We start from the raw sequence: 23,684 nt of genomic DNA, 5'->3' as shown, positions 1-23,684 counted from the left end.
CATTAATGAAGGGAAAGAGAGGAGAGCCACGTGGAAATTAAGCATTACTTATTTTATTTTAAAATAATCTTATTTTTTCTCATTTAGTTCTTTAGAGCGTAACTTTGTTGCCATGCCTTTAAAAGTTTGCTACGATCCACTTCTAAACATCTCAGGGCTTCAGAATAGAAGTCCTCCACCGAGGCCTACATCTTTGACTTTAAATAAAACTCTTTAATAATAATAATAATATTCATTTCATTTCTGCAATGTTATCTCATTTACAAAAAGTAAAATATACGTGGGAAATTAAAAAAAAAACAAAAAAAACAAAAACAGAGCACGGATCAAAAGATAAAATTACATAATGTTTTTTTTCTCTTGATATGTTGTTTCCCCATCAGCAGAGGATCATAAAAATTAGCTGAATGAAACAAAAAAGATAAAATAGCATAGATTTTATACATTTAACTGACTGTTCAGTGAATTTTTTCAACATGAGACGTTGTTCCTGTACATACAATTTGATTCATAGTGACTCATCTCTGAATTATCTTACTGATTTACCTGCAAATTCAATAACTGTGAACTCAAATGTAAAGGACGATCTCCTTACTGGATACGTGGACACGCCACAGTAACCTGGCACTCTAGTGTCTCAGGCGAGGCCAACAAATACCCAGTGTTAGTTTAATATCAGGGAGAGAAAAGATTTCCTGGGGCGTGGCAGTGCAGACTCCGACTCGATCCAATGAAAGATCGGAAGTAACGTGATGTCTGTGGAAATTCTTTTGCTCGGATTAATGCCATTAACCTTTAGTCCAAAGTTAATTGCTTTATTTTTTCCTTTTCCCAGCTATGGCTTGAACTCTACATTGGAATTTTTGCTGAGGTCATGGGGTCATGGGAGAAGGTACGCCTTTGCTTGATTGGGATGCTTAAATCCTGATTTTTAACCTTCAATTGTAGTTCATGTAATTTCTGCACCTCTTAATTGAGGTTCTGCTCATCTCTTAAGTCGCCCTTAATTCCAGAGGTCTAGAAATATTTTGACTGTCAGTTGAACACCTGCAACGCAAGAATAATTGGTGTTTATGCTATGTATTTTGTGATGATAGCTTTCTTATTTTAACGTTTCCCAGAATAATCCTGCTCCCAGTATTCATACACCAATGAATAAAAGCAGCTTAGATCCTAAAAAACAAAGAGAGATAAAAAGGCACAAAGCCTTGCAAATAGTGTGGAATAATATTTAAAAATTCAAAGTGTAATGTTCAGTTTTCTTTCTTTGCTGACCTTTGATATTTCAAATGTAATTTCGCATAAAAAGCCCTGCAGGTGCAGATTAAAACGAAACTGTGCGCAGTTCAGGATGTTAAGATCTTAAGCATTCAGCTGAGCGCTCCTTGAACAGCAAAGGTTCAAGTTTACAAATCTTATCAATTAATTTGAAATGGGGGCAAAATCATGAATGAACATGAAATCAGTAACTAACCTCTCTTTTAAATTAAAAAGAAAAGCAAACAGTTTATCACCTCTTCGGAAACATAACCAGGGAGAGATTTTTCTTTGTAGTGGGGTAACCAGGCATGCATGATTTAGGGACCGGGGCTACGTGCATGCATGTCACACATGTACCTTCTATCTGAGGAGATAGAAAACACATTTCTCACATTTCCTGTTTGGCTTCAAAATGCAGGGGAACAAACTGTTCTGCATAGAAAGTTAATTCCTCTCATAGCAGCTTCTTTGAAGTCTCTCTAAGTAAACATCAAGGATTGCCTCTGCACAGACTTTTTTTTTTTTTTTCCGGCGGTTGAGGGATATGCACCCGACAACCGACCCAGCGGTGAATTTCAGGAGTCTGCATGCCGCCTACAGGAAACTGTTCTCATCATGGCAGTGTGGAAGAAGGGGATGGACCAGGCAGGACAATAAACAGGGAGGAGATAAAGTTAAGAGGCAGTGGGAGGGAGGGAGGAGGGACGGCGGGGAGTACGTGTCAAAAATAACAAAAAGGCATTCAGGACAAGGAGACATTTACACGCACAGAGTGCACATCAACTGTTATTTACAAGTACAGCAGTCCTTCAAGTTTCCAGTTGAGTGAAAACAATAAAAAAAAAAAAAAGTAAAAATGTAGAGAACAATTCAAAGATCAGATAACACAGCTGTTTTGGAGGGCAGATACAACATGACATGTCCACACTGCTGCTGTATTACACTCTCCACGCTATTTACAGGGCTGTACATATACATACATACATACATACAGGTGCAATTTGCTCTTTAGGTTTACACTTCAGCGAAGCAAGACGCGCCTCCGGCTCCTGACATGGCCGTTGACCATGGGTGGCACAAGCACGCGCACACTCTCGCTCCCATACAAACCGAAGCATGCGTGCATGTGAGACTACATAAAAGGTACACACATTATTTTATCTGTACACGCTTTCGTCACACACACACACACACACACACAGACGCGCACGCAAACACGCACATTCTCTCACGCATGCGCTCGGGCAATACAACGTTGTCCTCTGATAACTGCCAAAAAAAGGCTCTCCAGGTGGTTCACTCGGACGTGTGTGCTTTACCAGTCTGCATCCTCCTCTATGTAATAATCAGGTGTTGAAGTACCATCAAACAAACCGGGGTCGAGGGACTTGCGTTGCTTTCCTCGGGCGAAGACGCGCGACAGAGACCCCAGCCCCATCTTTTCTTTCTTCTTCTTACGCTTCGCCTCCTCCAGATCTTCTAGGGACTGAAAGAAGAAAGAGAAGGAGAGAGAGAGGGAGCGAGAAGGAGGAGATGAAGAGATGGGAGAAAGATGAGAGACCAGAGAAGTCGGTGAAGTAAGGGTGCAGAGTGAGCGATAAAGACCACAAGATAAAGATCACAACACACAGTGACACTTGACATGGTGCCAAGGCATGCACTTATTCAAACAACCACAGCTGGTTTTCACATAAATTCAAGTCACTGCTGCGAGTGAGTGCACAACAGACTGCGTGGTGGGGGGGGGAGGACGACATGGATTCAGCCAGAACGATGGTGGAAGGAAACAACAGCAGCCGGGCAGCAAAGGGCAAGTCAACAGTTACTACAGTGTGGCGACTACTTGGGAGGGTGCGGTGGTGGGCAGCTCTTACATTGCAGAGGGAGTGAGTCCGATGGCGCGGCGAGTTGATGTCGCTGGGTGTGGACGACCGGTCTCCCTCCAGCGCAGAGGCGTCGGAGATGATGGAAGGCTGGCGCGAGTGGCACGGGCTCACCCGCACGGCAGCCACTAAACGGGGCGAGAGGGAAAAGAGAAGAGGCTTGTTTCTTTCTTGGGTGTTTGGGTGTACCAGAAGTAGAGAACAGGGACAAAAAAAAATCTGTTTTCTTTAAAATAACGCCACGATGCCTTTAAATAAAAATGTCTTTTTGAAAAAGAAAAAAGAAAAAAAAAGTCTGTAACCAAAAAGCCTGAAATTATTTGCAATCAGCTGCAGTTGCTAAGCAACAGTGAAAACAGCTTCACAGAGGTTTGAGAAAGTGTGTGTGCGTGCAGCGGTGAGACTGATACATACAGTGCAACCAATGTTTGCTTCTGTCCCCAATTAGTCAGCAACCTATGTGAACCCTATAACTGCCCTTTAAAAGCAACCTCTGAAAGGACTGAGATGGACTCCAACTCTGGTGGCTATGAGGCTAATTTGTCCAGAGCTTTCTATTTTAGGGTAGCAGGAGGTGACACTGCTACACTTCCCTTCTTTTCATTGCTTTTTTCTTGCTTTTAAATTTAGCAGAGCCTCTCAAACTGATGGCTCACGTTTCTTCTACAACTCCCATAATGATAGAACTTCTGTATTACAACCCCCCCCCCCCCCAAAAAAAAAACTTGCCTATTCTTTGTTACATGCTATTTGGCCTACATATTTTGCTTAGATAACACATATCATTGCAATCCTTCGTGCAGACATCTGCACTGAAACACATGAGGATGAGCACTGAGTGCCAGCTGAATTTACCAGACCATCTTGTTTTGCAGAAGGGTTTTCGGCACTGTGCTGGCCGCTTTGCTAAAAACACACCACTGTTTTCTAGCGGTGACACAATTCAAAGTGAGTGAGCCAAATAAGAAAAGACATTTGCTTTGAATTTTTAAAAATGTGGTTCTGCAATGCGTCTCAGCCATGAACGTCTCCGCACAGAGCGGGAGCTGTGACAGGAGAGGCTGTTTCTTCTCTATCTCGTGAGGTGTGTGTAACTCAAATCAAAAGGATACTGCGGAAAATGTTGTGAGGGAGCTGAAAAGTAGAAAAGGAGGCCAAGAAAAATTAGGTACGAACAAGAAATGAAAAAATGTAAATGAAATTAAAAAACGGGGCCAAGTTACTGTTTGAATTCCATAAAACTAAAGCAAACCTCAAACAAATAGGTTCTTAACACACAGCTGATCCTCAGCTGCCATAGCTGTCAAGTGCAGAGAAAACATTTGTGTGCAGCAAAGACACACAGAAGCTGTAAAGCACCCCCAAAAACAAGAAATCTGCACTTGAAATCATACAGAAAGCGCATGACACGTCACAACTGGAACGTCGTCGTCGGGCAACAATGTGGTCATACTAAGCAGATGGTAGGAGTGAATGTGTGTGAAGCAGGTTCACATGAGCATGCAAAGGGTAAATGATGGTCAAACCGCCTCATGTCAGTCAGCTCATGTGCAGGATGAAGGTGTTATTGGTGCTCCTTGCTGGCTTACCTTGCCTGTCAGCGGGATGCCCCGTGTGGACATAGAGGGTCTGCTGACTCTGTCGGATGGCAGCAGTCAGAGGGAGATCGGCCTGCATCACCCACTCCTGGTTGTTTCCATTGACAACCGCCTCCGTGGGCATGGCCAGCGAGTGGCGCTTGGGCACATCCTTGGTCAGGGTGGCTAGCGACTGTTTCGCCTTGAGGAGGCAGACGGAAAGAAGTCATCAGTCAGAGAGCACAGTGAGCCACAATCAAAATTCTTCACTTCAGCAAACTCACTTTTGAGTGGGCTGGTAAATCTCTATTTTTTTCCCCATGTGTGTGTGTGTACATATACATGTTGTGCTCAGATTTCTACTACAAGTCTCTAAGCGCATGCAGATATGCGAGTTCTCCCCTGGGCTCGTTATGTGGCGCTTGTCTCATTAAAAATGCAGTTATATTCTTGTTCTCCTTTTGTTTGTGAAATCTTTCGCTACCACTCCTGAGAGCTCTGACAGAATATCTGGAGGAGGTGCTGGTTGTTTGTATCCACGGCGGTGTAAGCTGGGGATGTTGTTGGGGTGCAAAAAAAGAAAATAAAAAATGGAGACATTGAAAACAATTAAGCTTTTCTATAACTTTAATGAACATATTTGCTCTGTCGCTGCTTTTCTGCAGGAGTAACAATGAGCTGTACTGGAGCCTTGGACATTGTGTTTGTGCATGTTTATTTTGTGTCAATAAAACCTTTTTCTTTGTGTTCATGTTTTCTGATTATGCTTGACATGTTTTTTTTATTGCTTATTGTGCGAATCGTATCATCATGCCAAGCGGCGGCGGGCTGCAAATCACCAGCACAATCAACTCCACTGCAATCATCTCCGTCTACCAGCAGTCAAACGGTTATCAATCACAGTCTCTGTCATGCAAAACAGAATACAATCCCAAACCTTCAATGTAATCATTAGTTGTCAGACTACTGATGTTTTTGTTGCCTCCCCCAAGCATTTCAACGTTCAATTAGACCTGAAACACATTCCGATCGATTACAGTGGAAATCTGTGGGACCACCGATGTTAGGATTACTGGGATCAGTCAGGGTGGGCTGAGGGTTAGTTTAAAAAACAACAACAACTAAAAACACTAAATGAAAAACGTGCATCTGAGGAGCAGGAAGAGGCTTTCCAAAGCAACAAACAGGTCACAAATAGGAGAAAACTCCACAGGGGGCAGGAGTGGAAAGATTTAAATCTTGGGGCCTGTCTTACCGCCATGACCCTAGGAGAGTAGTCCCTGTCCACAAGGCGCTCAAACACCCGGAACTCCATTCTCTGATTGACACAGTTACTCATCTGGTGGGGGGGTTGGAGACATGAATGATGGCTATGCTGTACATTCAAAAGGCTTTCCGTGTTTCGATTAGATGCAGTTTAGGCAAAACAGTGCAGAGTGACCAAAGAGATGTACTGTATATCCCTGAACCAGGACTCAAACTATTTGTGCAATATCTTTGTTTCTTTGACTAGTCAGTCAACATTGTTATCTTAGAAGGAAAAAAAGGAACTCTAACATTAGAAATGTTCCTAAATATCTGATTCCAGAAAATGGAGCCTATAAAAAGCCAGTAATGCAGTGCTGACTCACTACCTGCCTGTCAAGTTCCCTCATTTGCCTTTCTCTCTCACCATGGCAAGTTCAGCCTCCAGCTCCTTGATGCGGTTCTCCTTGAGATCAAGCTGGGACCGCAGCATCCCCGTGTGCTCCGTGGCTTCCTTGGTCTGCCGCCGCAGGTCCCACTTTTCTCTCTCTAGGAGGTCTTTCTCTTTGGCCAGCGCCTTTACTGCATCCTCGCTCTCCTAGTAGACACACAGATCCTGATGGATTGGTTCACACATCAAGCACGACTAAACAGAACGATTCAAACAGAAAGGCAGTGGCTCTTTCTGTGCTGCCTTGTTAGGGCTTTCAATATTTCATTTGATTTTTTTTTTTACCCTGAGATGACAGGAATAAAAAAAGTGCTTCTAGATGTTGGGCTTACTATGACATATTCTTGTGGCACCACATACGCACCAACATCTAAATCTAAATACCACAAAAACATTTTTTTTTAAACTGTAAACATCCTTTTTTGTAACCAACCGTCTTTTTAATTAAGCAGATTAGAGCATGCACTACAAAAAAACCAAACAAACAAGAAAAAGTGGGTCTGTATGGATGCGTGTGCCTCTATACTGTTAGAAAACGGGTGCCGTACTTTTCTGTGCTGCTCATAGTTGCGTATGAAGTCACGGAGCTGCTCCTCTCGGCTCTCCAATGTGGCATAAAGCTGCTGCATCTGATTCACCAGGTCTGCCTTCTCTGCTTTCAGACGCTTACGGTCCGACTTCATGGCTGGAAGACAGAGTTTGTGGAGGGTCAAATAACTTGAAGATTTACATACTTCTATTTAGTCATAATCTACAGTGTAGATGACTGCACTTCAGTGACAAACAATAGAGTTCAGAGGATTATTACCGTTTTATCTACAGTAAGTTATAAGTGGCTTTATGTCCATGTTCGTGGACCTCCCCCATCCTACCAACGTGCATGTGGTGAAAACTGGAGGTGATCAAGAGCAGACAACATGATAAAGTAGGAGCTGGGGTAAATGTGGGTTGCAAAGAGGCTTCCAGATGTGTAGCAAATATAGACAGGCTAAAGCTGTTTAGCATCCGATAATGAGCCTATTATCTGAACTTTCAGCTGATATGGGTGGTGCTGGGATTGCAGACAAGCTTGACTTGAAAGACTTTAAGGTCTAATGCTGTTCTTAATGTTTTGACACAGCCATGAAGAATGTTGCACATTAAGAGGTGGTCTTCATTAAGGAGTCTTCTTTAATCTAACTAACAAATCTTTTCCTGATTTGTTAGTTTGTTCCTGAAGCAAATAACAATAAAAACACCTGCTGTTGCCGCTGACTATATATAGAGAGGTGGATCAAGCATGAACCCTTATGTCAGTCTGCACTCTGTTGCTGGGTTTGTTAGAGACTGAGTCCCTTTTTTTCCCTCTCCCCCCGTCTCTCTCTGCCACACACTCTTTCTAATCCTCTGGCAGCTCACCCACGCATCATGATAAAGAATATGGTTCACAGTGGTTATTCAGAGAAGCTCTAATTTTCTCAAAGACAAACATTTTTTGCTCTTCTGCATCTGCCTGTTCTCCTGCTTCCTCTTGATCTTTTTTTACCTCCTCGTGCAAGATTGTTTTTCAGAGGTGTTTAAAGTCGAGGTTCCCTCCAGCTATCATTTGAAACTGACAATACATCATTTATTTATATATTATTTATTCATATTGCATCTTTCTACTTTTGTCTTCTTCACATCAAACTGCTTTTCCTAAAAGCACAGTACTTCTCATCACGTGTTCATCTGCCTTTTTCTGCCCTCTTTTTTTCTCCCCTTCAGAACCAGCTGTGTGTCAGTAATGAACTTATATCACGGCTTGGTTAACTGCGTGACAGTCACAAGTTGTGTCTGGCGAACATGCTTGGGCAAGCGGAAATGAAGGACAGATTCAACCTCTGTTTTTTTTTTTTCAACCGCCCTCGTCATCCTTTCATATCTCTCCCTTTCACTTGTTCTTACCAGAGGAATCCCCAAGCCAAAGGGATACGCAGACCACATTAGCTGGCGAATGAAGACAAAAAACATCCTTCACTGACCAAGAGAAACAGGAAACCTTCCGGCACCTGCCTCAGGAAGTGAAATCAAAGCCGTCTTTGAGATGAGCCAAAAACACTTCTGCTGCCTCACATCCTGCACCTGTGATCGTTTGGCAACAGCGACCCTCCTGGTGCTGGATGCAAGAAAGCACTCACTGTGACTCTTTGAACGGGTTCATTCACACTTGCAAATCATATTAGCACTGTTAGTTACTGCTTCTGACCTACCTATGAACATTTTGAAAATACAATTGTGCTCCGGGGGCTCAGACTGTTACGTTACACGCACGAATGTAGGAGAGATGGGGAAGCACTCCTGCTGACAGACATATTAATGACTAACATACTCTGTTGCTCAGTTCAAGCCTCCAAGAATTATTACCAGTTGAAACAACCAGAGAACCACCTGGGAACCATACAGAATTGAAGCTAATGTGTGTGGAGGTGGAGGAGGAGGATGACACGGGAAGGAAGCAGTTTAAGAGACTTTTCATAAAGAAATGATACACATCTGTGCAAGCATCTGTCTTATTCGCTGACTGCTGCGAATGTACTTGAATAGCAGATAATTTGAATCCAATATCACTCAGGAAAAATTAATTCATGGGTTTGAGTTAAAAGTTCAACTTTTACATTGATTTCCCAATACCTTAGTATGCCTACTGTCCATCTACTTGATTTGCAAGGACATGCTAAACCTGCTAACGCATGTTATTCCAGCCCATTTTGCATTCTCAGTCTTCAAGGGCCCCCCATAAATGTTCAGCTGGGTTATGGTTAGGTATCTGTGGACAGAAAGCCAACACTCCCTGGATTTCTCTGGTGATCAAGTAGTCCTTTCAAGGCTTTGAAATGTGTGGTCATTATCCTGCAGTAGTATGAACCCCTGCACACAAAAAGTGCAAGTCAGAGAGCATGTCTCTGAACCTGTCAAAGTGCAGTAGATTCAGTACAGGTGTCTGACTCCAGAGTAACAAAACATTCCCAGACTAAAATATACCCAGCAGTACCTTACATTGTTAGTCTGATGCATTGCATTATCTTCCCTCTTGTGTTTTGCTGCTTTCCTGGGGAAGTGGTTTAGATGCTGCTACAGGCCCACTATGAACACTACTACACAGCCTTCTTTTAGCAATTCAAACCTAAACCTTCAGTCTAGCTATGCTCTTAACACCGACAAAGCAACTTGTTGCCAAGAATAACATTTTTTTTTTTTTGTATTTAAAAAGGCACCTAAATCCTTCGCACTGAAGAAAGATTTTTTTCTTTGGCCCACACTGCATTTTACAAATGTTTAGCACTTGCTTTGCAAATTGTTTGCCTAAAATCAAAAGAAATGTTTGCCTTTGTGAGAAAACTGTATTTGTGCAAAAAGAAATTTCAGCCTGTATAAGCAGAAAAGAAGCGAATCAGGACATCTGCAAAACATTCCCCTTAAAAAGTCCAACCCAATGTGGAAAATCACAAACACCTGATTACAACATCCCTTTCTACATAATATATATATTTTTAAAACTCACGGCACAAAGGCTCTTCTGATACCCGAGTCCTTGCAATTTCAAGTAGTTCAATGTGAACATCTATTACTAGAGTGTGCTAAAAGCTTTTGTCTGCCGGGCTCCTCTATGATGCTACTGAGAGACTTAATGAGTGAGCCAAGTCACTGGTTGCTAGACAGAAACACTGGACTCCTCAGGGAGCTTGTGCCAGTATTAAAAATAGCTAAGAGCAGGTTATTAACCTTATTAGGAGTGCAACCCGTTTTTTAGGATGAAAACATTTGGGGTCTGTTTCTAGCATGTTGACAACAATTCATTCAAATTATCATAATGAGCACTGACTGGCTGTGTAATACATACCCCCCTCCCCCTCCCCCCCTCATTCGGAAGAACGGAATATTTTGACATTTTCCAAACTATGTATATTTGCTTTCTTGTGGATAGTTAAATAGGAAAAAAATGGATACTTCTTTCACCTGCAAGATTTAAAAAGTAGCCTCTTTGCTTAGCGCTGTGACAAGATAAAGTGGCATTTGTTGGAACAATCACACAACATATAACAAGTTAATGGGTGAGCTTTATGAATCTTGGGAGGCATAGTTTGAACCTCTTGGTGAAGCCAGGTGAGCTGTTTGTAATTCAAAGCTATATGAATATTACACATTAAGGACGAATATTTTCTTGTTAATTCTAGAGGCAGCAAGACTTTATCACCCTTGATTATAAAAGAGGGGGAAAAAAACAACCTCAGCCATGTTGTTGTTGCTCACACAGTGTGTTTTTCACATCCCACTCACTGCATCCTTCTGGTTAAATAACATCCCTCATTATCTGCTGTGCCCCATCTATGGTGGCTCACATAACAAGATTTAAGCCAGGATTACAGACAAATAACATTTCCTTTCTATGTGTTGCCAGCTCACCCTTAACAATCACCTTTTCTTCTGAGGAAGACTTCTAAGTGATGGAAGTCTGCAAAAAATACACTGAATCTACAGCACTTCTAAAAAAAATGGATATCAGTAAATTTCAAATTGTGATTGTGCTGTGACCTTTAAGCTTAAGTTCCTTGGATAGCATTTTTAGCTAAAACACAAACACGCGCTCCTCTGTAAATGACGATCGCTACGTTAACATTAGCCCACGACTGCGTATAACTTCAGCTCTAAAGAGAAGGGACAGGCTTTTAGTCAGCTCTTAACATAATTATTTTGGGAGAGAACAAAAGAGACATCGGCTCATTGGAGGGAGTCCATTGTTCGCGGTTTGGGATTTTAAATCTGCCAGCTGAATAATGATGTAGGAGCCTCAGAGCAGCACAGTGCACTCACCTCCTCAATTCCTCAGTAAAAACAAACTCATGGGGCTGTGTGGCGTTGATATCACTGGCATTATTTAACAATCCTCGCTGTAAAGCAAGGCGTGTTACCGTGGGATCAGACATCTTTGCGGAGAAGACATCTGACCTTTGTAAGGTACAGTGGGGCAAAAAAGTATTTAGTCAGCCACCGATTGTGCAAGTTCCCCCACTTAAAATGATGACAGAGGTCAGTAATTTGCACCAGAGGTACACTTCAACTGTGAGAGACAGAATGTGAAAAAAAAATCCATGAATTCACATGGTAGGATTTGTAAAGAATTTATTCGTAAATCAGGGTGGAAAATAAGTATTTGGTCACCTCAAACAAGGAAAATCTCTGGCTCTCACAGACCTGTAACGTCTTCTGTAAGAAGCTTTTCTGTCCCCCACTCGTTACCTGTATGAATGGCACCTGTTTGAACTCATCATCTGTATAAAAGACACCTGTCCACAGCCTCAAACAGTCAGACTCCAAACTCCGCCATGGCCAAGACCAAAGAGCTTTCGAAGGACACCAGGAAAAGTATTGTAGACCTGCACCAGACTGGGAAGAGTGAATCTACAATAGGCAAGCAGCTTGGTGTGAAAAAATCAACTGTGGGAGCAATCATCAGAAAATGGAAGACATACAAGACCACTGATAATCTCCCTCGATCTGGGGCTCCATGCAAGATCTCATCCTGTGGGGTCAAAATGATCATGAGAACGGTGAGCAAAGATCCCAGAACCACACGGGGGGACCTGGTGAATGACCTGCAGAGAGCTGGGACCAAAGTAACAAAGGTCACCATCAGTAACACACTACAACGGCAGGGAATCAAATCCCGCAGTGCCAGACGTGTTCCGCTGCTGAAGCCAGTGCATGTCCAGGCCCGTCTGAAGTTTGCCAGAGAGCACATGGATGATACAGCAGAGGATTTGGAGAATGTCATGTGGTCAGATGAAACCAAAGTAGAACCTTTTGGTATAAACTCAACTCGTCGTGTTTGGAGGAAGAAGAATACTGAGTTGCATCCCAAGAACACCATACCTACTGTGAAGCATGGGGGTGGAAACATCATGCTATGGGGCTGTTTTTCTGCCAAGGGGACAGGACGACTGATCCGTGTTAAGGACAGAATGAATGGGGCCATGTATCGTGAGATTTTGAGCCAAAACCTCCTTCCATCAGTGAGAACTTTGAAGATGAAACGAGGCTGGGTCTTCCAACATGACAATGATCCAAAACACACCGCCCGGGCAACAAAGGAGTGGCTCCGTAAGAAGCATTTGAAAGTCCTGGAGTGGCCTAGCCAGTCTCCAGACCTCAACCCCATAGAAAATCTGTGGCGGGAGTTGAAAGTCTGTGTTGCTCGGCGACAGCCCCAAAACATCACTGCTCTCGAGAAGATCTGCATGGAGGAATGGGCCAAAATACCAGCTACTGTGTGTGCAAACCTGGTAAAGACCTATAGTAAACGTTTGACCTCTGTTATTGCCAACAAAGGTTATGTTACAAAGTATTGAGTTGTATTTTTGTTATTGACCAAATACTTATTTTCCACCCTGATTTACGAATAAATTCTTTACAAATCCTACCATGTGGATTCATGGATTTTTTTTTCACATTCTGTCTCTCACAGTTGAAGTGTACCTCTGGTGCAAATTACTGACCTCTGTCATCATTTTAGGTGGGGGAACTTGCACAATCGGTGGCTGACTAAATACTTTTTTGCCCCACTGTAGCTAATGAAAACAGATCAGACATACAAGCTATTTAAGCACCAGGGGAGAGAAATCTGTCGTCGGTGGATTCAACATGAAAGCAGTCTAATGTTACTGTGGAAAAAGATTTCAGCATTTAGCAAACATTTCAACACTGACTAACTGTTGATGTGGGATTTTTGCTGTTGTTTGGGGTGAAAAAAAAGTTCCAAATTGGACGTTCAACTGGTTTGAGGTTCTTCTTGAAGGCTGTCTCTTTGCTAGTCTTTCTAGCAAGAGAAGCTTTGTATTCAAGAGTTGCTTTCTAATGTTTACTGATTGGAATAAAATGAAAAAAACATCCTCAGGAGAAAGAATGAGCAAAAAAATATATACTTCACTGATGACTTAAACTCGTGACCTCAGGGTTTTTTGAGTACATTTCCTTTCATGCTGAGCTAATTGACTTCCCACTCAAGCAACAGTATTCCTGTTTATGATGCTGTCGTCACAGACAGAAAGACACAGGCTCTAACAGTTTAACTGTTCCCCATGAAACAAACATGAAAGAATTTAGATATACATACATGATACATACAGGACTGACAGATTGCTAAGATACATCTAAATAACACAATGGGCCTCTATGAACCAAACAAGGTTTCTTACTTAATTGTAAATGTAATAGTTTTAAATGGACTTGTACTTATAGAGCTCTTTTCTACTATAACTGAAAACTCAGTGCACTTTTTACTACAACCTTTATTCACCCAATCACATAGATTTTGTGGCTGATGTCATTTATGCGGGCATTTATGCTAGTACTAGTGCATTATGTGCTGGGATTCTTTCATATCTATTCCAACAGTTTCAGCAACCTCCCCCTGGGAATTTGCTGACATTTGTGAGTACATATTATTGAGACAATAACTGTTATTCTCTCACTGATAAATTCAAAGACTGCAGCAAAAAAACAGCTAGAAACGCACAGGTGGAATCGATAATCGATGGCTGCGTCAAGGCGATGTGCCGTTACACCAGCACACATCGAGTTATGCCATAGGTTACATCATACGTTTTCAGTGTGGCTTGTGGTTACAACATAGCAATGGTGTAGATTTCCCACTTAAGCATAAATCCCCACTACCCGGGCACACCCAGGACCTTTAAGTGCAAGCTAAACAAAACTATCTGGATAAAAAGTTGTAAAGGTGTAGGTGCATTTGAGGAAATATGTCACAAAAGCTCTGACTGTCCCACTAGCTCTTAGTTAAGAAAAACCTTATTTGCTTAAAGGTCGTCGGGTCAAGAACCTGAACCTGAAACCTGAAGAGATTCAGTGGTGCTGAGAGTGTGTGTGCTTTTGTATGTGTGCACTGGTGTTTTAACACCTAACAAGGAAAGAGGCCTTGTAGTCAAGGACAGAGCTAAGCTAAGTACAGTGTAGCGTGAAATGACACTAAACAGAGCCGGCAGACTGTGCTTTGATGATACATAGCTGTCTACTGCTTTCATATGAGCTCTGGCTTGACTTGAAGTCCCTCAGTGATAGTAATAGCCAAAGTGAAAATAGCTAATTAAAAACAGCAGTGAGGGCCAACTCCACTTTGAAACTTCATTAAACCAAACTTTGATGAGAAATGAGAGTTGCGTAAACGTATAAACACCTTTTGAGAACTTCCTGGTTGCATTCACCAAGCTGGGGCTTAGTTTCTCTTTGTAACACCGCTTTATGATTGGCAAAAATGAATCAGGTCATTGTCATTTGTGTGAGGGGCATTAAATGCAGCTCTTGGGTTGAATTGAGTGCCCATGGACATCATAACAAAACCTGCAATTGTAAAAGGTTGGCAACTACCCTCGATTACAATTATAGCGTTCACACACCAAAGCCCGGTTCACAGTGGAAGCGAACTCAGGCCTTAACATTTAAACGATGTGGGCATCACACCAAATAAAGGCAGAGAGGGAGATAAAGGAAGAGACCGCAGAGAGGAAAATGAAGAATAACTGGAGTGCAAATGCACTGAAAAGTAGCGTTCACCTCTTCTTTATTTCGTATTCATAGGCACAAGAAAATCTGCATGCAATTTAGCCGCAAACCATCTGAACCGAGGTAGGAGTGGCAACATAGCTTCAGTGATCCATTCCCAAATTAAACAGGTATTATCTCAAGTGGCAAAGAGCAAAGGAAGGAACGATCCATCTCTTTCACGCTACTTCATCACTTCAGCCGCTTGCTTCTTCATCCAAAACAAAACCACACTAAAACAAAGAAGAACTAAAAAACAAAAAAAAATAGGAAAAAAAAAAGACAAAGCTTCTCTGCTTCACAATAATTGTTGGTAGCACTTCAATAAAAAAAAAACCCAGGGCTCTCATTCTTCTGGGAAAAGCACTCTGCAGGAGCATCTGGTGGGATCCTCACAATATGCCAGCCTTGTGAAAACTGAGGGAAATCAAATAGAGTCAACATCTCGGCTCCAATCAATTGGCAGCATACGGAAATTGCTGTAATTAATGAGGTATTCTTAAGAACATTTGGCCTATCTTCTTTTTTTATGATCAGACTCTCTAAAACAACTATTTCCAAGTCCGTCAGGTCTTTTTTTTAGCGTTGTTACAAACCCTTTGAATAAAAGTAAAAAGAAAAGAGGAACTTTTTTTTCATACATATAAACATTTTTATTTCCTTGCACCTAGCATAGAAGAGACTTGTAAATAATTGCTGATGTGATCATTGGAAAAAGCCAATACCTGACAGAAGACAACATTTTAAAAGTGGGCCCCCTTGCCCACGATTAACACTTGAGTTACACCTAAGTACTTTAAATCTACCAAATTCCAAGATGTAAAGGAAGGCATCAAAGTCAAGCACACATTGATTACTAATGGACTCAGTATCTTTAAAAAAAAAGCGCTTGTTCGGTTGCTTAAAAGCCTGATTTAAAAGAAACTGAGAAAAAAATGATTGCGTGCCTCTATTTGGACAATTCATTGAATTTAAGACCTTTAGCTCTGGGTGGGTTCTCATGCCAACAATGATTCTGACCATTCAGAGCTGCTACTGTTTAAAAACGTGTGCCTTCATGCACTGCATAATAAGATCCAGAGCTTTTTTGCAGTAGTTTTTCAGGCAGAGATGAGATGTACTCTACACACATAATGAAAACTGAAATTACTTGCACATTAGTAATCCTCCATGTATAGAATTCTGCAAAAGTCTTGAGTCACCCCTCATTAATTTTAATATTTCCTCAGAAACTGGAAATACTGAAACATGGGCAATCATATGTGGAAATATACTCATTACTGAGTTGATGTTTGGAACTTTGATTTCTGGGAGTTTGAGTTTGTTGGAGGTGTGGTCTTAAACTTTTGATCAGCTGTAAAACAGCCTGTTTCAGTTTACTCGCTGTTTTCAATAAATTGCATGCTCAAAAGAATGTTATGTCTCACTTCCATTTCTTCTTGTTGCATGTTGGAGCTCTACTTGGAACCTTGTTAAGATCCAACCATGCAAAATATGATTTTTCCCATTTTTCCAAGTGGTCATAAACCTTTGATTGGGACTGTAGTATGCAAGGAAAAAGCAGACTTTGTACAATTATAATGAGCTTGAAAGTTGAGATTTTGTATACCTATCTTTATTCTTAAGCACAGTCTGAACCCTCTAAGCCAAACCTTCTTGTACTTCTTTTTAAGTAGTCTTCAGGAATCGTTCTCCAGGTTTCTTGAAGGACATTCAAAGCTCTTCTTTGGAGTTTATTGCCTTTTTCTCTAGAGTCCAGACCTCAATGATGTTGAGGTCTGGACTCTGGGGAGGCCAATCCATGACTGATAGTGTCAGTCTATAGTGTCAGTCTTTTCCTTCATCAGGATGGCTTCTTGACATGCATCCTTTCGGGTCCTGTGTAAGGCCTTTGCTGGATGTTTTCATATTTTCAATGGTCATGACTTCAGATGTTCTTCTGTTGTAGATATTGTTTTTTAAAATCCTGCCACTGCAGTCTGAAGAAAAAACTTTGAAAGACCTTCAAAGCATAATTTTTTCTGATAATTCTCTGTTTCTTTCCTTTTAGAAATATTTTGTCTATTTTCTTATTACTAATTTTCTGTTCATGCTTTCTCATAACAGTATCAGCCTATTAAGATATTAATACACACAAAAACATCGTCATCAGTGTGATCCAGTACCATGTGCCAACATTGGCAGCAAGAAACTTGAATGCATTGCGAAGCAGAAGTTGGAAAAGGAACAAAAACAACAAAAGAAGGATGAAAGATGTGTTTCTACTTTCTATATAGAAACAACTGTAAATATTGCTGAGGCCAGAGCCAACATTCACTAGCTGCTACCCACCCCAAGCCAACAGCACAAAAAGAAAAAGCTAGGAAATGCAGTTGCTGGCCTTTCACAGCTGTCTTCAGAAATTATACGTTTGGAGTGTGCAGTAGTCTCAGTGCATGAAGATTGAGAGTGACAACTGCAGACTTACAAAAGAGCTGAAACGAACTTCTGCTGTAAAGACCAGGCCAGTGGGAAAATAACAATAACATGTACAGTTTTGCTTCGTTTACATGTGAATGCAAATCTCATTCAATTTTCACGTCAATGTTATTTATATTGTGCCAAATCACAACAACAGCTGACTTAAGGAGCTTTATATTGTAAAAAGCAAAGACCCTACAATAATAGAGAGAAAACCCCACAGTCACACTACCCTGTATGAGCAAGCTATTGGCGACAGTGGGAAAGAAAAACTCCTGTGGCAGAACCAGGCTCTGGGAGGGACAGCCAGTTGGGGTTGAGGGGAGGAAGATGGGACAAAAGACACGCTGTGGAAGAGCTACAGATAAATAATAACTTGCATTTAAATGCATAGTAATTGAAAACAGGTGGCCCAGCATCCTAGGCCTATTGCAGCGTAACTATGGGGGGATTCAGGGTCACCTGATTTATCCCTACCTATAATCTTTATCAAAAAGAAAAAGCTTAATCTAAACAGTAGAAATCCAAACCCAATTCAAGTAGAAAGAGTGGCTGAGGGTCATCTAACTGACCAAGAGCTCTGACTGAATATCAGCTTGTCCTTCTGTTCCTCAAAGGAAATGCCTTCCAGAGGGGGAGGGAAAACACAAAATGAAAAATAGCAACAGGAATGACTTCATACTCAAGTTCACAGTCACTTCAATTCGCCTGGTGAACTTACCCCAGCAGAACGAAACCTGAATATGACAACACCCAATTTCCTCTTGTCCTCCCACATACCCAGCTTAATTGTAGACTAGATCCACCCCGCTTAACGTTTCTGGCCCTCGTAAGCCAACCAAAGTCCGCTTTTATAAAGCTTTCATTAGCTGCCGATTACCGTCAGTGCCTGCTGGGGCTGGTAGGCTTTGGCCTTCATTAACAGGCCTGAGTCATACAAATGACTGTATGAGCCTGTGTGCACTATGTTCAGACAGCCAACATCCCGCTGAAGAAGAGATAAGTATTTATTTGATGTGTGCTCTATTCTACTCTGCCCCAGTCCATTTTGTTTTCGTTCAATTCTTCCAAAAAGCGTAGGCTGCAAGTGTCAAGTGAAATGTCGCAGCAACAAAATCCCCTGACAGCATGTCATGCTTTTGTCTGATACCAAATGGTAGTTTTTGTGTTCTGCCTCATTCCATGGGTGATAATTCTTTGAAAAAAATAATTCACTGCCACACTGATGACATCTCTGCTTGATGCCCTGCAATCCACTCTAAACTGCCTGGCAATGTTCATTTCTTTACTAACTGCAGACTCTCTGAGAAAGCAGCATGTAAGCAAAGACAGGTAGCAAATTAAAGGAAAAAAAAAAAAGAAGACGTCTGCCCGCACTGCAAATCAGTACCAAGTTGTCAGTGACCACCTTCATTATGTGATGAAGCACATCCTTCCTAATGAGAACATTTTTTTTCCAGGATGTAACGCCTTTGTTCACAGGACATAATGGGTCAATGAATGGTTTGACAACGATGATCATCTTTTGACCAACATGTTCAACAGCGCTCTACTTGGACCATCAAAGCACCACATTACACAATGTCTTAGAAGGCTGGTGGGTCCATCCCTCCAGCAGTGTCCTAAAGGCTTGGACAATCAATACCAAGACCAAGACACCAGTACGCTGTTTTGATGGCACATGCTGGCCCAATGCTTTAAAACTTTATTTTGTCACTGGTGTGCATATTCCCAATTCAATCCTAGATAAAAAGTTAAAAAGGCTTATTTTATTTAATGACCTGCCCTCACGTTTTAGTTAGATATATGACCAAGCCAAAAACGAGACTTCAGGGAGATGAAAGATCTATGTGAAGCTAGCTATTACAGACACCTTAGTAACGTTATTTATTTTAATATCACCTTCTTGAATCTTCTACATTATGTTGAGCTGTATTTGTGTCATGCTGCACAGTTGGAGAAGAGCAGCTCGATTTGCCAAAAGCGTGGAGAGCTTTTTCTTTTTCCTTTTTAAATAGTCCAAGCATCTGCGTCTCCTCTCACCCCGAGATATAACTCCATCTCTCTAGCATAACACATGCTAATGGACCATAATGCAACTAATGGGCTGCATCAACCACACTAATACAGACACTTATGTTAACATTATGATGAATAGAAAAGAAAAGCCCGATGGAGCAAAAGGCTGCACAGGTTTTGTCTCAGCAGGAGCGGGAGCAGCAAACAAGAGATTTAAAGCAACAGGATACTAAATTGAATGCTTTGACCAAGGAAAAGGGAAATGTGCCACTTATTTTTAAAAGTTGTGTTGTGTTGTTTCCCCCAACAGGACACATTTACCTGAACCTACACTTGTTCTGCATTTTTTTTTTCAGGAGTAGCGGTGAGGAAAGGACCAAAGTGTAGAATATCAACGACAAAAAAAACAATTCCAAAAGGATGAACAGAGTCCAAAGAAACACACACACTACCGAAAATACAAAGCAACAAAAAAAAAAAAAAAAGATCCACAAAAAAGGTTAATCACAGGACCGCAAACAGGGAGGCGACGCACAGGACTATATGTACACAGAGCACTAATTAGGGAACAGGACACAGACGAGGGCGAAAAAGAGGAGGAAGCAATTAGCAGGTGAAAACACTCAGGGAATCAGGGAAAGAAACAGACAGGAAGTAAAAAGTACGACAAGCACACTAAGAAAAGTAATTAGCAAAACAAACTGCGAGGTGAAGACACAAACACAGAGGGATCAAAGACAGGGGAGCACTGGAAAAAGTAAAATATTCAAATTACAACAGGAACCAAAAGACTTATATTACAATATTACAGAAACTCAGTGATACTTATTGACTAATACACACATGAGAACATTCTTATCCTGCACAAAAAACAAGTGCATATGCAAAGCTACCATTCGGTTTATGAAATATGCACACCGGCATATTTTCTTCTTTCCACTGTGCACATGTTAATAAATCAGAATCAGTTCAAACCAAGAGGCTTGTGCAATCTCCTTACAATCAGCCATCTGCATTACTGTCCAGCCCCCATTTTTCTATACAAGGAAACATGTTTATATCCACGTGAAGCTGAGCAAGTGGTGATGAGAGATGTTGTAAGAGAGAAGCCTGCACTGGACTTTAAAAACTGATACAATCGTGTACAATGAGGAAGCCAAAACAGGCTTTTTAAAGAGTCTCCATAGGAATGATGAAAAAAAGTGAAAATGCGTTCAGGTTGACATAACAGAGGTTCTGAATATTGCTTCCCCTGTGCTTCTAAAAAGTGAAACAAGTGAAAAACAAGTTTGCTCATTGAAGCTGACATGTAAAAAAGACTACATGAAGAAGAAGAAGACGGGTAGAGCACATAATCTGTCAGCCCGAGATGAAAACTTCTTCTAGAGCATCAGTGGAATAGTGGCATGAAATCAGACTGTAAGTGATGATGTCCATGTTCCAATTTTTAATGAAAAACAAGATCAATTTAAAGGTTAAGACCTACACCTTTCCATTTAGTATTTTGTTTTCTTTCACCCTTCTTTTGTTCGTAGAAATATAATTTAATTGTTCTTGTAGGCAAAAGCTTGTCACTAGATGAAACGGTCAGGAGGTGCTTGTCTTCACACAGTGAGCAAACTCCTGGGCTAAATGTTACCTACCTGTATTATTAAAACTGGTTGCTACTACCGATCAGAAAATGTTGTAAAGAAATCGAATTAATAACAAGAACTTTCCACATTTCTTCTTAAATAAAAAAAAGTCTGTGTTTCAAACAGCACACACAGTTTCTTGTTTCCTGACAGTCCTTACCTTGCAGAGCCTCCTTGGCTCGATCCAGCTCCTGTTCCTTCTGCGCCAGCTGCACACGGAGTTCAGTGGCAGAGAGCACGTCAGCCGAGCAACCTCCCTGGGTCTCCTCCAGGTCCTTATTCAACATGTCCTTCATCTGCCGCAGCAGGTGCACCTCTTCCTGGAGCTGGGCCACCTCTTCACGCAGCAGAACTGCAATTTGCAGAAAAGGAAGAGAGCTTTACCACAACGTTGCCCAAATTAGTGCAATTGTGAATCGCTGCACAGTTTTAACAGTGAATATGCATTTAAGCCAAAATAAAAGTGTTACTTCAGCAGAGAGAGAAGGGTCACATGCTTGCTGGAATTGGGTCTCATACTGGTGCATCGGCTTTGAACAGCTACATGACTGCAGAAATTGTTGTGTGTGAAATGCTAAACTGATTTAACATCACCACGGGAGGCTGCGGTTTTATTTGTTATTGAGATAACTGCAGAGCCAAATTACTGACAGTAATAAGCATCACAGAGATAGGTGCGGTCCATCAGATGAGTAGAGACAAGGCACTGATTGTGTAATGAAATTTGTCTTTGAAGTCGTCTGTTGAACCTTCTCTGTGTTGACAGGATTGACGAGTAAAGGCGGGAGGAGTACTCATTTAATATTCATTGAATGGTGCTTTAAAGTACTCCTCCCTGTCGTTGTGACAAAGACGAAAAACGACAAAATGAAAAACAACAGCACAGACTATTGTTTTTTGTTTTTTTGTTGTTTTTTTCCCTCGCAATTTGACTCGGGGTAAAAAAATTTAAAGTGCTTTCAAAGCACCAGCAGCAGTGAGAGGATTTCGCTCCCTTTTAAAACAAGCCACAACAGACAAATGTCACACTTCAATTTTTCACATTAAAACAAAAAAATAAAATCCAAAATTGTGATTCTTGGCACACTGAACGCGGGTGTCTAGGTGGAGCATATGGAGCGTCATTTATAGTCGGATGAGTAGAGTCATTCTGCTTAATTTCATGCATCCTCGGGGCAAAGGGGGAGGGTGGGGGTGAGGGGAACTGCTTTACCCCATCTCGTGCAGTTCCAGTACCAAGTGCCATGCATAAATCACACTTCATACTCTGAGACTCCAGCTCCAACTCACACTGAAAAAATTAAATCTGAGATGAATGGGACAACTAAGGATGACAAATGTCCTCTGTATTTCCTGGTCATTGTTGCACATTTGAACCAAGAATTTCAAAGATGTAATAAGTGATGCTTTTCTAAATTTAAACAGCATTACAAAAAAAAGAGAAAAAAGAACTGCATTCAGTCAAGGTTAGGATTTCTGGTCATGTAAAATTTGAACGTGGAGAAGATGATTGCAAGTCCCTTAATCAGAACCTAATCAGAAGTTTCCATGTGGAAGCGAGGCAACTGTCTGTTATCTAAAGAACGTGCTTCTATAATCTTGTTACAGACAATAGCTCTAAGTCACTAGATGCACAGTAACAGCACTCTGCACAATGCGCTTTTAAACTGTCTTTTTTTAAGGCATTTAGGCCTGTTTGTCATAGCATTTTATATTGTTTTAAAGCATTTTAAATTCTCATGGTATTTTCATCTCTTAAGTAGACTGTTTTATACTTTATGTACTTAAATTAATTGAGCATGTGTGCAGTGCGACTTTCTTTCATTCAACTTCAAACCCTGTTTGGACCGGATCAATTAAATTAGGTGGTATATTATATATACTATATATATGTACCTATGTTTGAAATTACAGAAGTGATTGCTTGAGAGACAACAAATTTTGTTATATGTGTCACATCCACGGACAGTAACATTATTACAAACACAATGCAATGCCTCCAAATAAAACCATACTGCGTTTAAATGCTGCCATAGTGATTCCTGACATATATGATATTATGAAACATCAGAAACATCAGGGGTTCTGTTAAGGTTCAAAATTGAGGAGGGAGAGTACAAACCACCCTTGGTCCAGAAGCTCTTGGTCAAACAATGATTTTAATGAATACACACGTGTGGGAAGACACTCTGTACGCCGACAGCAAGTAGTCTTCAACTTAATCAAAGCATGAACAGATATTTTATAGCATCAGGGTTTGATTTACTGACGCTCCTTCATGCGTCACAGATACATTTTATACATAGATCAGATCAACACCACAATGACTTTTAACCCAGAAGATCATCTTCTATTTTCATGGCTGGTACTTTCCGTTCTTGTCTTAAAGTGAATTGTTCCTCTTTCTTGCCGAGACATGACTAATCTCTCCTCTAAATAAATCTAACTCATGTGTGTGTGTGTGTTGACCTCACATGCTCTTTGTGTCACCTCTTCACCTACTAACTGTCTGTGTCTCGTCCTCAAATGCTCTTTCTCAATTCACCTGTTGCACTTCTGACCTTTTACCAAAACAGAGGCT

The 23,684-nt window shown here is 41.2% G+C and overlaps 1 protein-coding gene across 8 annotated transcripts in view; it reads right to left on the bottom strand.

Annotated features, from left to right (window-relative positions):
• Positions 1–23,684, bottom strand: part of kazna (kazrin, periplakin interacting protein a) — a 194,222-nt gene that overhangs the window by 9,684 nt on the left and 160,854 nt on the right. For 4 of the 8 annotated variants that reach the window (XM_080900002.1, XM_080900003.1, XM_080900006.1 and 1 more), the window contains 7 exons: positions 21,264–21,455; positions 6,965–7,101; positions 6,393–6,563; positions 5,976–6,059; positions 4,733–4,922; positions 3,135–3,271; positions 2,623–2,746 (listed from right to left, as the gene is read on the bottom strand). In XM_080900002.1, the coding sequence (XP_080756128.1) occupies positions 2,623–2,746; positions 3,135–3,271; positions 4,733–4,922; positions 5,976–6,059; positions 6,393–6,563; positions 6,965–7,101; positions 21,264–21,455 (1,035 nt within the window). Of the gene's footprint in view, positions 1–37; positions 2,747–3,134; positions 3,272–4,732; positions 4,923–5,975; positions 6,060–6,392; positions 6,564–6,964; positions 7,102–21,263; positions 21,456–23,684 lie in introns of those variants that run through there. The other 4 variants (XM_080900004.1, XM_080900001.1, XM_080900005.1 and 1 more) reach the window with 4 other exon arrangements.

Source organism: Rhamphochromis sp. 'chilingali', assembly GCF_963969265.1.
Source record: "Rhamphochromis sp. 'chilingali' genome assembly, chromosome: 12".
Classification (NCBI taxonomy): Eukaryota; Metazoa; Chordata; class Actinopteri; order Cichliformes; family Cichlidae; genus Rhamphochromis; species Rhamphochromis sp. 'chilingali'.
This window is presented reverse-complemented; position numbering and strand designations above follow the sequence as displayed.